General features: G+C 37.6%; 1 protein-coding gene across 2 annotated transcripts in view; it reads left to right on the plus strand.

Annotated features, from left to right (window-relative positions):
• SLC4A1AP (solute carrier family 4 member 1 adaptor protein) overlaps positions 1 to 13,833 on the plus strand; it is a 33,444-nt gene that overhangs the window by 2,331 nt on the left and 17,280 nt on the right. For both annotated transcript variants that reach the window (XM_069072101.1, XM_069072100.1), the window contains exons 3-7: positions 3,521 to 3,643; positions 4,569 to 4,629; positions 7,432 to 7,571; positions 8,323 to 8,483; positions 10,899 to 10,968. In XM_069072101.1, coding sequence (XP_068928202.1) covers positions 3,521 to 3,643; positions 4,569 to 4,629; positions 7,432 to 7,571; positions 8,323 to 8,483; positions 10,899 to 10,968 — 555 coding nt within the window. The remainder of the gene's footprint in view (positions 1 to 3,520; positions 3,644 to 4,568; positions 4,630 to 7,431; positions 7,572 to 8,322; positions 8,484 to 10,898; positions 10,969 to 13,833) is intronic.

The raw sequence follows: 13,833 nt of genomic DNA on the forward strand, positions 1-13,833 counted from the left end.
CATGTATTCATATGCCCTCTAATATAGACATATATATATTCCCTTCAATTATTTTCATACTGAGAAAAGTTTCATCAGTTACAATTATCGTTTTTCCATGTAGGAATGTTAATAGTTCAACTTTGATAAGTGGCTTATGATTTCTTTTCCCTGTTTACCTTCTCAAGCTTCTCTTGCTTCTTGTATCTGAATGTCAAATTTTCTATTCACCTCTGGTTTTTTCATTAAGAATGCTTGAAAGTCCTCTATTCCACTGAATGACCATATTCGCCCCTGAAACATGATACTCAGTTTTGCTGGGTAGGTGATTCTTGGTTTTAATCCCATCTACTCTGCCCTCCAGAATATCATATTCCAGGTCCTTCGATCCCTCAGTGTAGAAGCTGCCAGATCCTGGGTTATCCTGATTGTGTTTCCACAATATTCAAATTGTTTCTTCCTGGCTGCTTGTAATATTCTCTCCTTGATCTGGGAATTCTGGAATCTGGCTATAATATTCCTAGGAGTTTTCTTTTTGGGATCTTTTTTAGGAGGTGATTGGTGGATTCTTTCAACCTCTATTTTGCCTTCTGATTCTAAAAATCAGGGTAATTTTCCTTCAGAAATTCTTGGAGCATGATTTCTATGTTCTTTCTTTGATTATGGCTTTCAGGTAGTCCAATAATTTTTAAATTATCTGTCCTGGATCTATTTTCCAGGTCAGTGGTTTTTCCCATGAGATATTTCACATTGCCTTCTATTCTTTCATTTGTTTGGATCTGTTTAACATCATCTTGATTTCTCATAAAGTCACTAGCTTCCCTTTGCTCCATTCTAAATCTGAGGGAACGATTCTCCTCATTGAGCTTTTGAGATTCTTTTTCCATCTGGAAAGTTTGGCTTTTTAAGGCATTCCTCTCCTCATTGCCTTTTTGAGCCTCTTTTGCCAATTGAGTTAGTCTGTTTTTTAAGGTGTGATTTTCCTCAGTCAGGCTGTTGACTCTCATTTCGTAATTTTCTTGCATTGTTCTCATTTCTCTTCACAATTTTTCCTCCACTTCTCTTATCTGCTTCTTAAGGTCCTCTATGGCCTGTAACCAGCTCATATTTTCCTTTGAATCTTTTGGTGCAGGAGTTCTGACTTCACTGTCTTCCTCCTGTTCCATGCCTTGATCCTTTTTGTCCCCAAAATAGGAGTCTAATGTTGGATTCTTCTGTTTGCTTTGTTTCCTTTGCCTGGTCATGTCGCCCCTCAGTCACTTGATCCCTGGGCTTTTTGCCACAGTAGGACTCTAACACCAGACAGGGGAGCTTTTGTCCCAGATGCTGGGGTTTTCTCAGCTGCCGGAGGTATTAGTTGGGAGCCCTCTCTGAAGCCTCCACAGGCTCTGGCAAGCTGGTCACACACCCCAGGACCTCCACCCTAGACTGCAATCCAGATCCAAGAAGGTTAAAGCAAGAGCAATTACCCCTCAGACTGGTCGCTTGGTCCCCCTACACTCTGCAGGCCAGGAGCTGAAGCTGCAACGTGGCACTGGCTGATCCAAGGCGTCTCAGCAGCTTCTCGCTCTGGGGGCAAAAGCTGAATCACTCCCAGCTACTGTTCGCAAAGCACACTTGTACTGACCTCTCACTTTGTCCTTCGCATCTATGTGTTGATGAATCTGGAAATCGCCACAGCTGCTGTTGATTTGGAGTCCCTCCAGCCAGCGGCTGGTCCAGGCCTGCCGTGGGGCTAAAACCTTCGGCTCACATGGGCCTGGGCTTGGTTCCCAGAGCGCTGCTCTAGCAGATTCCTGTCGGCCTGCTGGGCTGTCCTCAGTGGGAGGTTAGCTTCTCTGTGTCATTTTGTGGGTTCTGCAGCTCCAAAGTTTGTTCAGAGTCCCCTTTTTATTGGGATTGGGGAAGGTAGAAGCCCGAGCCGAGGGGAGGTCCTGCTTCTACTCCACCATCTTGACTTCGCCCTTGTTATCCCCACTTTTAAAACAAGAAAACTGAGCTCCAGAGTTGAAATTACTTGCCTGAGGTCACACAGCTATCAACAGATCCAGAACTATCAGAGTTTTGACTCTATTATAACCTTACTATGAATAAAACTTTTTTGAGAATTTGCTTACATTATCATTACTGCCAACAGTATTTTGATTGAACACATTCCTCTAGCAAGTCACTTAATCTCTTTGGGCCTCAGTTTCTTCATTTGTAAAATTAGAAGGTTGGACTAAGTGATCTTAAAAACTGGCCCCTAGTGTATGGTTAAGGCACTTAATGCAGTTATTAAATTCTGGTTCCCAGGTTCAAATGATCACCTTCTCTTCTTAGGAGAATGCCCTTATTTGTGGTACAGTAAAGTATGGGGAAATTGTCAAATGAGAGATTTTATGACTATGAAGTGAATAGCTCTCTGTGTTCTCTTTGGTCCTAGTCCTTGTTAATTTAAGGAAAGGGAGAAGCAGTATGCTGCAGTGTAAAGCGCACTAAAGTTGGGAGTTAGAAGACTTGGGTTCAAAGCTTGGCTCTGCCACTTCTCTGATCCTCAGTATCCTCTTCTGCAATATGAGAGGGCTTTCTTTCAGCTTACATTCTATGAATTTAGGGATCCTCTAGCAAAAAATTTTTTCTGTTTGTCATCATTGAATAAGTGCACAAATAGACCCAGTTAAAATACTAAAATTTTCCTTTGCATTTGCATGTTTATATAGAGGTGTGTACATCCAGATTTTGGAGAAGAAGACAGCATATCTCAAGGAATCATAGAGCTGGAAGAGACCTTGAAGGTCATTTAGGCCAAACCCTTCATCTTACAGATGAGGAACCAAACTAGAGTAGTTATTTAATCCTCTTCATCTCTGTACAGCATCAGCAAGGAACTACCCAATACCTACTGTTTTATGGCACTCTGCTAGGCACTAGAGATGTAAAGTATGTCTATGCATAAAATGATAAGTAGCAATATAAGTTGTCCTATAAATGCCAAATGAATAATATAAACAATATGATGTAGGACTTGAGGGCTTGAACATTTAGGGAATGCTCCAAAGGAGCTGGCTTGAAAGTCAATGTAGAACTTAAAATGAAGCAGGGTAACTTTGAGAGAACACAGACAGTTTGTTCTGGAGTCTCCTCCAGTAATCTCTTGTTTTAGAGCAGTTGTAGAGATAGACCTGAGATTGCTAAATTAAATAATTTAGACTTTTTCCTAAAGACAAATTGTTGTGGGTGGTTTTTTAATTTTTATTTTTTTCGAATAGGTGTGAGTTTATTCACAGCACTTAGCTACTACACCTAAGACTACACTTCTCAGGCCTGTCCCTTGTCCCATTTTCCTCCTGGTTTTGTTAAGCTATTGATAAATGGGATACATTTGGGATTTGTGGTTAGAAGTATCATTTATGATCTCAGTTTTGTACAGCCTGACTCTCTTTATTGAAATAAGGTACTAAATGCTATTTTGGTGAGATTTTCTTTTTTTTCCTCCCTACTTATATAATATGTCTGACATTCTCTTCTATTTTCTCTACCCTTAAACCCCCTTCTGTAGGAGAAGATGCCATTGAAGATGAAGTTGAAGAGAACCCTATTGTCATAGAGTTTCAGCAGGAACGTGAGGCATTTTATATAAAGGATCCCAAAAAGGCCCTGCAAGGGTTTTTTGAAAGAGAAGGTCTGTGAATAGCCTTTGATGGTAGAAGTTGTACATATCCTATACCATAAATTCCAGTTTAATGCCATACTTTAAAATGTCATAAAATCTCCTTTCCCTGGGTATTCTGTATAACTGCTCAGATTCTGCATAATAGTTTAGCCTTCACCTGTTTCTTTGATTGAAGTGTGTTCCTTCAGGATTTGCCAATAATTAATTTCAGCAAACATTTAAATGCCTGCTGTTTGCCTAGCATTTTGCGAAGTACTAGGGACATATAAAGTTTATGTAAGATGAGAACCCTGCCCTCAAAAGTTTTGCGGTCAAAAAGGGTCATATGGTGGATACATTTTTTAATATTCCAAAAGATTTACATCAGTGGCCCATTCACTCAACTTCCTATACCTTAGCATACCATTTTCACTAATTGCTATGAGCAAAATCAGTTTCATTTTGTGGTGTTGCCAGCATGACACTTTCAGAGTTTAGCTAGGCTCGTTACAGATAGCCATGTAGCTATTGCCAAGCCCAAACTCTAAATAACCTACTGGAACTTCCATTCCTCTGGCATAGCTTTTGAAAACTCAGTCACCTCCACAACATTATGAGGCAAAACAAGAATTTAGTGGAGGAGTAAGAGCCTTGACATTCTTCCTGACCTGAAACAAATGACATATTTCACTTGACTTGACTCAGATCCTTAGCAGAAAACTTTGGTGTTAGGAAATTTGGATCAAGTTCTTATAACTTTTCTGTTCCTAAGTTATGTAGTAATATTCTGCAATTCTTATGATATGTGGTAATTTCATATGGTTAAAAAATATATTTTACTTAAGATTGTTTAACTCTAATTTTCTTTCCCTGGTATATCAGGTTCAGCTAATAACTGAATTTAGTTAAGTTACTTTCAGTTGTTGTTACAAATCTCTCTTTTTTACCTCTATAGGAGAAGAATTAGAATATGAATATGATGAACAGGGACACAGCACTTGGCTTTGCAGAGTTAGGTATGTGTTCTTCCTATTCTCCCTTTACAGGTTAATTAATTTTAAGCTTCATTTATAGTCCTAAATAAGAGTTTTAAGATTTATAAAATTTTAAAACATTTTTTAAAATAAAATTTAATATTTAATATAAATAAAAATTTATTTAAGATTTATCAAAGAAGTTAGTTCTGAGTTTGAGTTTTGGTATTTCATAGGTATTTATTATATTTTTACCTCTGTGGATATGGGGAAGTGGTGTTACTTTTCTTTTTTGGGAATTTGAAGCATTATAGTGGAGACTAGAACAAAGCAATTTAAGAACTAGTTTCCCCCTTCTTTGATTGATCTTCCACATAGCCACCAAATTGATATTCTTAAATTATAGACCTGACCATGTAACTCTCCTACTCAGTCTTTACTGACTTCTGTTACCTCTAGGATAACATTCAGAATTATCAGCCTGTTTCCTAGTTACCTTTTCATCTTTTCTTTATACTTTTTCCCTTTACAAATTCTCCTTTCCTATCAAACTGTTAGGCTGGCTGTTTCCCGTATTTGACCTTTGATCTCTCACCTCTATGCTGTCACAGGGCTGATCCCTATGTTTGAATTACAGTCTTTCCTCACCTCCCATTCAGCAAATTCCTAATATCCTTTGAAGAACTCAGCAGCTAGTTGATAGAGGAATCCTCTCATGATCTTGCCATTTATTAGCATGCTTTCCCTCTTGAAATAATTTTGTGCATATTTAAATTTTGTTCAGTTAATTTTTCTTCTGCCTTGCAATTCTGTTGTTCTCTTTTACAGAAATTGTATTATGTAGAGTGTCTAACTACATTATTCCTTACTCTCCTAAATCCTCTAATCTTTCTTTGGACTTGCTGATTTCTTCATGAGTTCTAATTTCTGTTGTTTCTTTTATATTTTCACTTAATTCATTGATTGCTTTTCTGAACCATTCTAAGGGTTCTTAGGGTTGCTTTAATGTTTCAGAGGGCCTTAGAGAACTATTTGTATGATCTTTGCTTGTTGTAAAGTTGTCTATGGAAATGATTTTTTTGTACAAAATGCTATGTATTCATAGACTACTTTTCTTGCACCTTATTCCCAGATATATATTCTTTGATTCAGTGACACTTGCCTCTTGGCCATTCACAACAAGACATGCCAAGTTTTAGCTCTGGACATTTTCTCTGACTATCCAGAATACCTGGAATGCTATTTCTCCTCCATTCTGCCTACTAAATTCCTTGGTTTCTTGTTACCGTGTTTCCCCGATAATAAGACACTGTCTTATTAATTTTTTTGGAAAGAAAAACACCAGAGGGCTTATTTTCAGGGGAGGGCTTATTTTCGGGATAGGTCTTATTATCGGGGAAACATGGTAAGTGCAAACTAAAATCCCATCTTTTACTGGAAGCTTTCCCCAACCCCTCTTTATTCTAGTGCCTTCCCTCTTAATTATTTCCCATTTATCCTGGATATAACTTTATTTTTATACGTGTGTGTATATATATATATATTTGTCTCCTCTATTACATTATGAGCCTCCTGGAGGGCAGGATCTGTATTGTCTTTTGCTTCTTTTTTTTTTTTTTTTGCATCCCCAGCAAGTAGTAGGTGCTTAATAAATGGTTATTGGTTAATTGATTCTTCAGATATTTATTTCTCCTCCTTGGTAAGCTTTTTATCTGTTTGTATCAATCACTACTGGTTTTCTTCAGTGATAGCTTTGTAGTAAAGGTGCTTCTTATTTTTTTGTTCCTTTCTCTCAGTTCTTTTTTCTCTCAGAGCGTCATGGTTGAAAGCATTCTGTAACTCTCATTCTCTTCTCTAGATCTCTCTGTTGGCTACCTTTTTTCCTCCTGGAGAATACTAAATAGTTGTAACAGATGCTGTACTTCTGGGCCCTTCCCTCCTCTATGTTTTGTACCCCTTCTTTGAAGTACTGGGGAGTGGTCTGATTCATGAGCCTCAGCCCACTCTGGGATCAACTTCTTTCTGGACCACTATCAAAGATTCAAAACTATTCAGAAGATAGTCCCTGAAATGGCAGGGATATAGGGACATAGGCTCCAGGCCAGCACAGGGGTGGACACAGGAAAAGTGAGTGAGATAGAGCCAAGTCTTTTTTTTTTCTATAAAAGTTTCTTAAGTTCTTTTTTCTATCAAAATTAACTTTTTCCAGGGTTTTTCCATTTTCCTCTCCCTATCATTGCTCCTTTTACTACATTACTGGCTCTTTACCTTTTCTGGTAGCGGGAAAGGGGGAGAGGGAGAATAGCTGCAGTCTAGGATACCTTTCATTCCCCCATCTTCCCAATATTCTCTATATATCTTTCTGTTTCGATTTCCTCCTCTGTAAAATGAGGGGATTGGACTGAGGTCCCTTCCAACTTTAGATCTATGATCCTCAATCTTTCAATGCTTTTAACATAAATAAATCCTCTATGTCCTGTTATGTTCTACTTCCCATTCTTTTCTTTCTTCGGTCTCTCTGGAGGACTTACTTATTTGTGTACGTGTTGTATCCATCTCCTTCCTAGACTTAGTCAATCAGTAGACATTAAGTGCCTACTATGTGCCAGGCACTGTCCTGTAAAAAGTGGGAAAAGTCAGTCCTTACCCTTAAGGAGCTTGTAGTCTAATGAATGGTAGCTGCTTGAGAGCTGGAGCTTTTTTATTTTTGTCTTTGTAGTACGGTGCATAGTACATAATAGGCATTTTAATAAATGTGTTGAATTGAATCAAGCCATTCAGATGCGTGGCAGATGCTAATACATATTAGCTCCTTTTCCTCATTGATGTTTGTAACTGATGCAGATTGCCTGTAGATGATTCATCAGGAAAACAACTGGTGGCTGAGGCCATTCACTCAGGGAAGAAAAAGGAAGCAATGATCCAGTGCTCCCTGGAAGCCTGTCGGATGCTTGATGCTTTGGGTTTGCTGCGTCAGGAGGCAGGTCTGTAGACAGGCAAGGCAATTGGCAGCCTCTTGGAACCTCTTTCTTATGAAAACAGTTAAGGATGAAAATATAATAATCTTTATTATCCAAGTTAGCTTGTCCTTAACTGCCTCCATCCTTTTGAAAAAGCTGCAGTGTATGAATATAATGGAATATTATGGTGCAATAAGAAATGACGAGCATGAAGAATTAATAGAAAGATGGGAAGAAATCCTGTGAATTGATGCAGAGTGAAGTAAACAGAACACAAAGAACAATGTACACAATGACTACAACAATTCAAATAAAAATATCACTAAAAGGAAGCTGTGCTATGAATAGTAGAATCAGTGACGGTACTGAAGAATAGATAATGAAATATCTCTTTCTCTTCTCAGCAGAGAGGAAAAGGACCAATCGGGCAGAATATTATAGGCACTATCAAATGTGTTTTTCTTTAGCTGTTTTCTTTGTTACACAGCAAAGTTTAATCTATTGAGAAGGGAGAGTATTTTCAGAAATAACTGATACAGAAAGAAAAGACAGTAAAAAAAAAAAAACTTGAAAAAAAGATTTCTGGGGCGGCCAGGTGGCACAGTGAGTAAGAGTGCCGGCCCCGGAGTCAGGAGACCCGGTATCAGTTCCGGCCTTAGATACTTAGCACCCACACAAAATAACTGGCCATGTAACCTTGAGCAAGTTACTTAACCCCAATTGCTTTAAAAAAAATTTCTAACTTTTCCCTTTTTATCCATTATGCATATTTTAGTATCTCGAAAAAGGAAAGCCAAGAACTGGGAGGAAGAAGATTATTATGACAGTGATGATGATACATTCCTTGATCGAACTGGTTTGGTTGAGAAGAAGCGACTTAACAGGATGAAAAAAGCTGGAAAGATTGATGATAAGCCAGAGACCTATGATTCACTGGTGAATATGGAATCATCTATTTTACAGCATTATTTTATATGAATTTATTATATGACAGCACTTTAATGCTTTGAAATAGAGAAGTAAGTAGAGCTACAGTTGTAAAACAGAGAAGAAAAAATCTTCCAAATCAGGACTAAGGGAAAATAAAATAGCATGGACTAACAAGGGAAAATGAAAAGCATTTTGAGGATGTATTAACATTAGATTCCAAAATGTACTATTTTTTTTACTTGTCTAGTGTTATACTACGCATGTTGATAGCCAACAGTCTCCTAGGCATACAGAATTTAGACAATGTCTAATCCTGTTCCATTGACCTACAGTGAAAAAAAAATGCTGCTAAACAATGCTTTTGGACCAAGTGAAATAAAATTTGAAGTCTGCCTTGTGCTTTCAGTCCTACTCAATTCTGACATCTTCAACAGCTCCCACTCTCTTTTCCTTTCTCCCAGTGTCTAACAGAGAGATAACTCTTCTCTCTACCAAGGGTATATGCACTTCATTCCATCCCCTTTGTTCTTTTCCAGCAAATTTAATCCTCAAATATCCTCACTATCTTTTGAATCTTCAACAACAGTCTTCAGCCTTTGAATCTTTAACCTCTCCTTGTCAACTTATCTCCCTACTGTCTTCAAACATAGTCTCTAGCCTTAAAAAAACAAAACCTAAAAGGAACACCTTTACTGGGCCCTACTATTATCTCCTTAAGTTTTTGTCCTATATCTCTCCTGCCTTTCTTATCCAAACTCCTTGAAATTTCTTAAAAGTTGTATAAACTCTATGCCTTTGCTTTCTTTCCTCTGACTCACTCCTTAGACCTTTGCCATTGGGCTTTTGACCTAATCACTCAACTGAAACATTTCTCTTCAAAGTTCCCAACGATGTCTTGATTCCCAAATCGTATCTTTTCTTAGATACAATGCTTCTTCACCTAACTGTTCATGGCTGTATAGTAGATATTCTTTTCTCTGGGTTTTTGTGATACTACTCTCTATTGGTTTGCCTGCTATCTGTCTGACCTCTTCAGTCTTTGCTGATCACTTCCCCTATGAGAGTTTTCCCCAGTTCTCTCCTGGTCCCTCTTCTCTTTTCCCTTTATCCTTCTCTCTTGGTATCCTTATCGGTTCCCTTGAGTTTTAACTAGATGCAGATGACTCTCGGATCTATGTACATAATCCTAGTATCCCTCTTCTCCCCTCCATTTCAGTTCTGGATTGCCAGTTGCCTATTGGATATTTCAAACTGTCCCAAAGATGTCCCAGAGACATCTTAAAACTCAGTATGCTTAAACCTGAGCTCATTATCTCTTCCCTCTAAATCTAGTCCTTTTCCAAAATTATCTATTTCTATAAAAAACACCCTCCTTCCAGTATCTCAGGTACATAATCTTAGCCTTATCCTCACTTTGTCTCATTCCACGTAACTAATCAGTTGCCAAATCTTGTCATTTCCACTTATACAAAATCTAGCTTTTTATCCTATTCTTTCCATTCATGAAGTTGCCACTTTTATTAAGGCCCTCATCACCTGTCACCTAAATTATTTTAACAGCCTCATACTAACAACCTCTCTGACACCAGCCTTTTACCACTGCAGCCATCCCACACATTGCTGTCAAAGTAATTTTCTTTAAGTGAAGATCTATTCTACTTCCTTACTTATCCAACTACATGGCTTCCTATTGCCACTAGAATAAAATAAAAATTATTGTTTAGCTTTTAAAACCATATACATCCTGGCCCCAACCTACCTTTCTAGCCTTGTTGTATATTACTTCCTCTTCTGTTCTCTGTGATATAGCTAAATTGGCCTTCTCTCTTTTCCTCATGCATGACTTTTAATCTTGTGCCTTCTGTACCTTTGCAGGAATGTACTCCCTCCTTACCTATGCCCCAAGAGTCCCTCTCTTGCTTTTGAGATTCAGCTTAGGCTCCATCTTCTACATGTAGGTTTTCCTGACCTCCCTCCCTGAAACTATCATTTTTTCCATTTCTTATTCTTTTGCATTCATATAACATAACTTGTTTAGCAATTTCCCAGTTAGTGGGTACTTCCTTAGTTTTCAGTTCTTTGCTGTCATCAAAAGAACTTCAATAGGGGTGGCTAGGTGGCGCAGTGAGTAAGAGCACCAGCCCCGGAGTCGGGAGGACCCAGGATTGGTTCTGGCCTCAGATACTTAATACCCACACAAAAAAACTGTCCGTGTAACCTTCGGCAAGTTACTTAACCCCACTTGCTTTGGAAAAAAAAAGAGCTGCAATAACTATTTTTGTACAGATAAGTCCTTTTCTTTTTCTTTGATGTCTTTAAGGGGTATAGGCCTAATAGTAGTATAGCTGGATGAAAAAGTATGCACAATTTTTGATTGGTTATCGGTTTACTAAACTTTTTTATTTTATTTTACTTTTTTAGATTGGGAAGTTAAATAATACAGAGAAAGAACTTGCTGAGATTTCAGAGAAGTTGAAAGTCTCAGACAAAGGTAAGACTCATTCATTATTTCTAGTGATCTGTGAGTTTGTTAGTCTGAGTACTTCCTCCACTCCCTGGCACAACTCAATAGACAGTCTTCAAATGATTGTGGTCAACTTTCTGGTGATTTTCAAAACTTAGGCAGGTTGACCTCACAATGATAGACATACAGTAGTCATTTGTGGATTGTTTTATGAAACTTTTGGAGCAAACCAGGAATAGGACTGCTATAGATCCTATTGAGGTTACAGTAGAATACTGATTTTTTTCAGTGGCTTTCTTCTTTGCTAGGTTAGTGACTCATTTATGTGGTCATTCAACAAGCATTTATTGAATGCCTATTGTTTTTTTTTTTATAAACTGAAGAGTGTCTCTATATTCTTGAGCATCAGGCAGTATGGTATAATAGAAAGACCATACTCTATCTGGAGTCCGATGACTTGGATTTAAATTTCAGTTTTAAAAAAAAGCACATATGTGACCTTGGAAAAGTCAACTTCTTTATTTATAAAATTTTTGCATAGTTGCTATTTTGTGGATCTCACTTTGTATCACTTCCTCTAGATCTTTCCATAATTCCTTGTATTAATCACATTAGATGGGTTTTAGTGGTACTTTTATATATCATAATTTATCTGTTACCCAAGAAACACACAAATCATTTCCATTTTTTGTTAATGCAAATATTTTTGTATAGCTAGATCCTTTATCCCTTTTAACAGTATCTTTAAAATATATTTTTGTTAGATTGCCCGGTGAAATGGTATGATCAGTTTTATAATTTTTATTGCATTTGGCTAAGTAGCTCTTGAATGTTTGTACCAGTCTGTGTTCCTGCCAGCAGTTTAATAGACTGTCTGTTTTAACACAGCTCTAACATTGAAGCTTCTCTTTTGAGAGACTTAGAGGGGGAACTTATGGGGAAGGGGAACAGGGAGTGGTGAGGAGGAAATTTTTGCCAGTTTAATAGGCAGGTGGTAGTATCTCAAGGTGCTCAATAACATATTTCAAAATGTATTATAAAGCGGTTATAAAAACTTTCTGGTAATAATGAAATAAAAAAGGCAGAGAAACAGATCGATACAACTGTCCAAAAATTAAACCTGATGCACATAAAAAACTAGTATTTAATAAACTTATTAAAAAACACAAGGAAATGGAGTCATTATTCAGTTAAAACTCTTGGGAAAATTGGACAGCTTATATGGCAGAAATAGATTAAGATCCATAACTCATATTATGTAGTATGATATACTTTTAACTAGATAAATGATATGAGCATTACTTTGATTTGTACTTTTTGAGAATTTGACTAGCTTTTCATCGTGGTCATTTACAGTATTACTATGTCCCATTTCTTCCTTTAAAAGTTGACTGCTGGGGCAGCTAGGTGGCACAGTGAATAGAGCACCGGCCCTGGAGTCAGGAGGACCTGAGTTCAAATTTGGCCTTAGACACTTAATACAAAAACTAGCTGTGTGACCTTGAGCGAGTCACTTAACCCCAGTTACCCTCCAAAAAGCAAAAAAAAAAAAGTTGACTGTTCAAGTCTTTTGACCACTTCTCCATTGAGGAGTGCATAATCACTCTGCTAGAGATATTTCATAGAATTACTGTTGGAATGGTAGAGATCACCTGTCCTAGTCCAAACTTCTCACTTTACAGATGAGGAAACTGAAGATGAATGATTTGCCCAGGGTCACACAGCACAGACAAAAGTGACAGAATAAGAATCAAACAAGGGTTCTCTAAAGAGTCTGTGTTCTTGGGAAGGAGGGGGATGTGAAAATTCAAAGAATTGTGGAATTGAATCCTGTAAACTAAAAGGAAACAAATTAATAAATTAAAAATTGAATTAAAAAAAAAGAGTCTGTGTTCTTTCTGCTGTACTGGGCTACCTTACTTCCCTATCAGTTCTGGATGTCATCCTCTATCTGACATATTTGCTGCAACTATTTTCCCAGGCTGTTCTTTTCTTTTTATTTTAAAGATCTTGCTTTTTGTCTTGTAAAATCCTTTTTATCTTTGTTTAGTCAAGCCATTTATTACCTCAAGATTTTAATTTAGTATCTTGACTTTTCTAGATAGTCTTGTCATCTGCAAATAGATACTTTAATTTCTCCATTGCCAGTACTTTTTAGAAGTGAGCAGGAGTCAGGAAGACCTGAATTCCTATCCAGCCTCAGACACTTGCCCAACCCTGGGCAAGTCATTTAAACCCTGTTTTCTCAACTCTATAATGGAGATAATAATAGCACCTACTTTGCAGGGTTGTGAGTTGTGAGATAGTAAATTTGAAGGGCTAAGCACAGAGCCTGGCACATAGTAGGTGCTTAATAATGCTTTATTTCCTTCTCTTCTCCCTTTTCAACTTTTATTGCTAAGCCAACCTATGTAAGATTATCACAGGATTGATGACAGGAGACAGCCCTGCTTTCCATTTATTTTTAGTGGGAATATCTCATATATTTCATTTTTTTTCTTGATATCAGTTGGTGATTTCAATACTTCTTCATCATATTTAGGAAAGATCTTTCTGTTTCAATTTCCTCCTCTGTAAAATGAGGGGGTTGGACTGAGGTCCCTTCCAACTTTAGATCTATGATCCTCAATCTTTCAGTGTTTTTAACATAAATCCTTTATGTCCTATTATGTTCTACTTCTCATTATTTCTTTTCTTTGGTCTCTCTAGAGGGGGAAGGCAGGGCAATTGGGGTTAAGTGACTTGCCCAAGGTCACACAGCTAGTAAGTGTAAAGTGTCTGAGAGTGGATTTGAACTCAGGTCCTCCTGACACCAGGGCCAGTGCTCTATTCACTGCACCACCCAGCTGCCCCCCATTATCTTATTCCTTGTTGTTGTTTCAGTGTACATCA

This window comes from Petaurus breviceps, unplaced genomic scaffold, assembly GCF_028583685.1.
Source record: "Petaurus breviceps papuanus isolate PSGF00001 unplaced genomic scaffold, PetGlider_PUasm1.0 90845, whole genome shotgun sequence".
Classification (NCBI taxonomy): domain Eukaryota; kingdom Metazoa; phylum Chordata; class Mammalia; order Diprotodontia; family Petauridae; genus Petaurus; species Petaurus breviceps.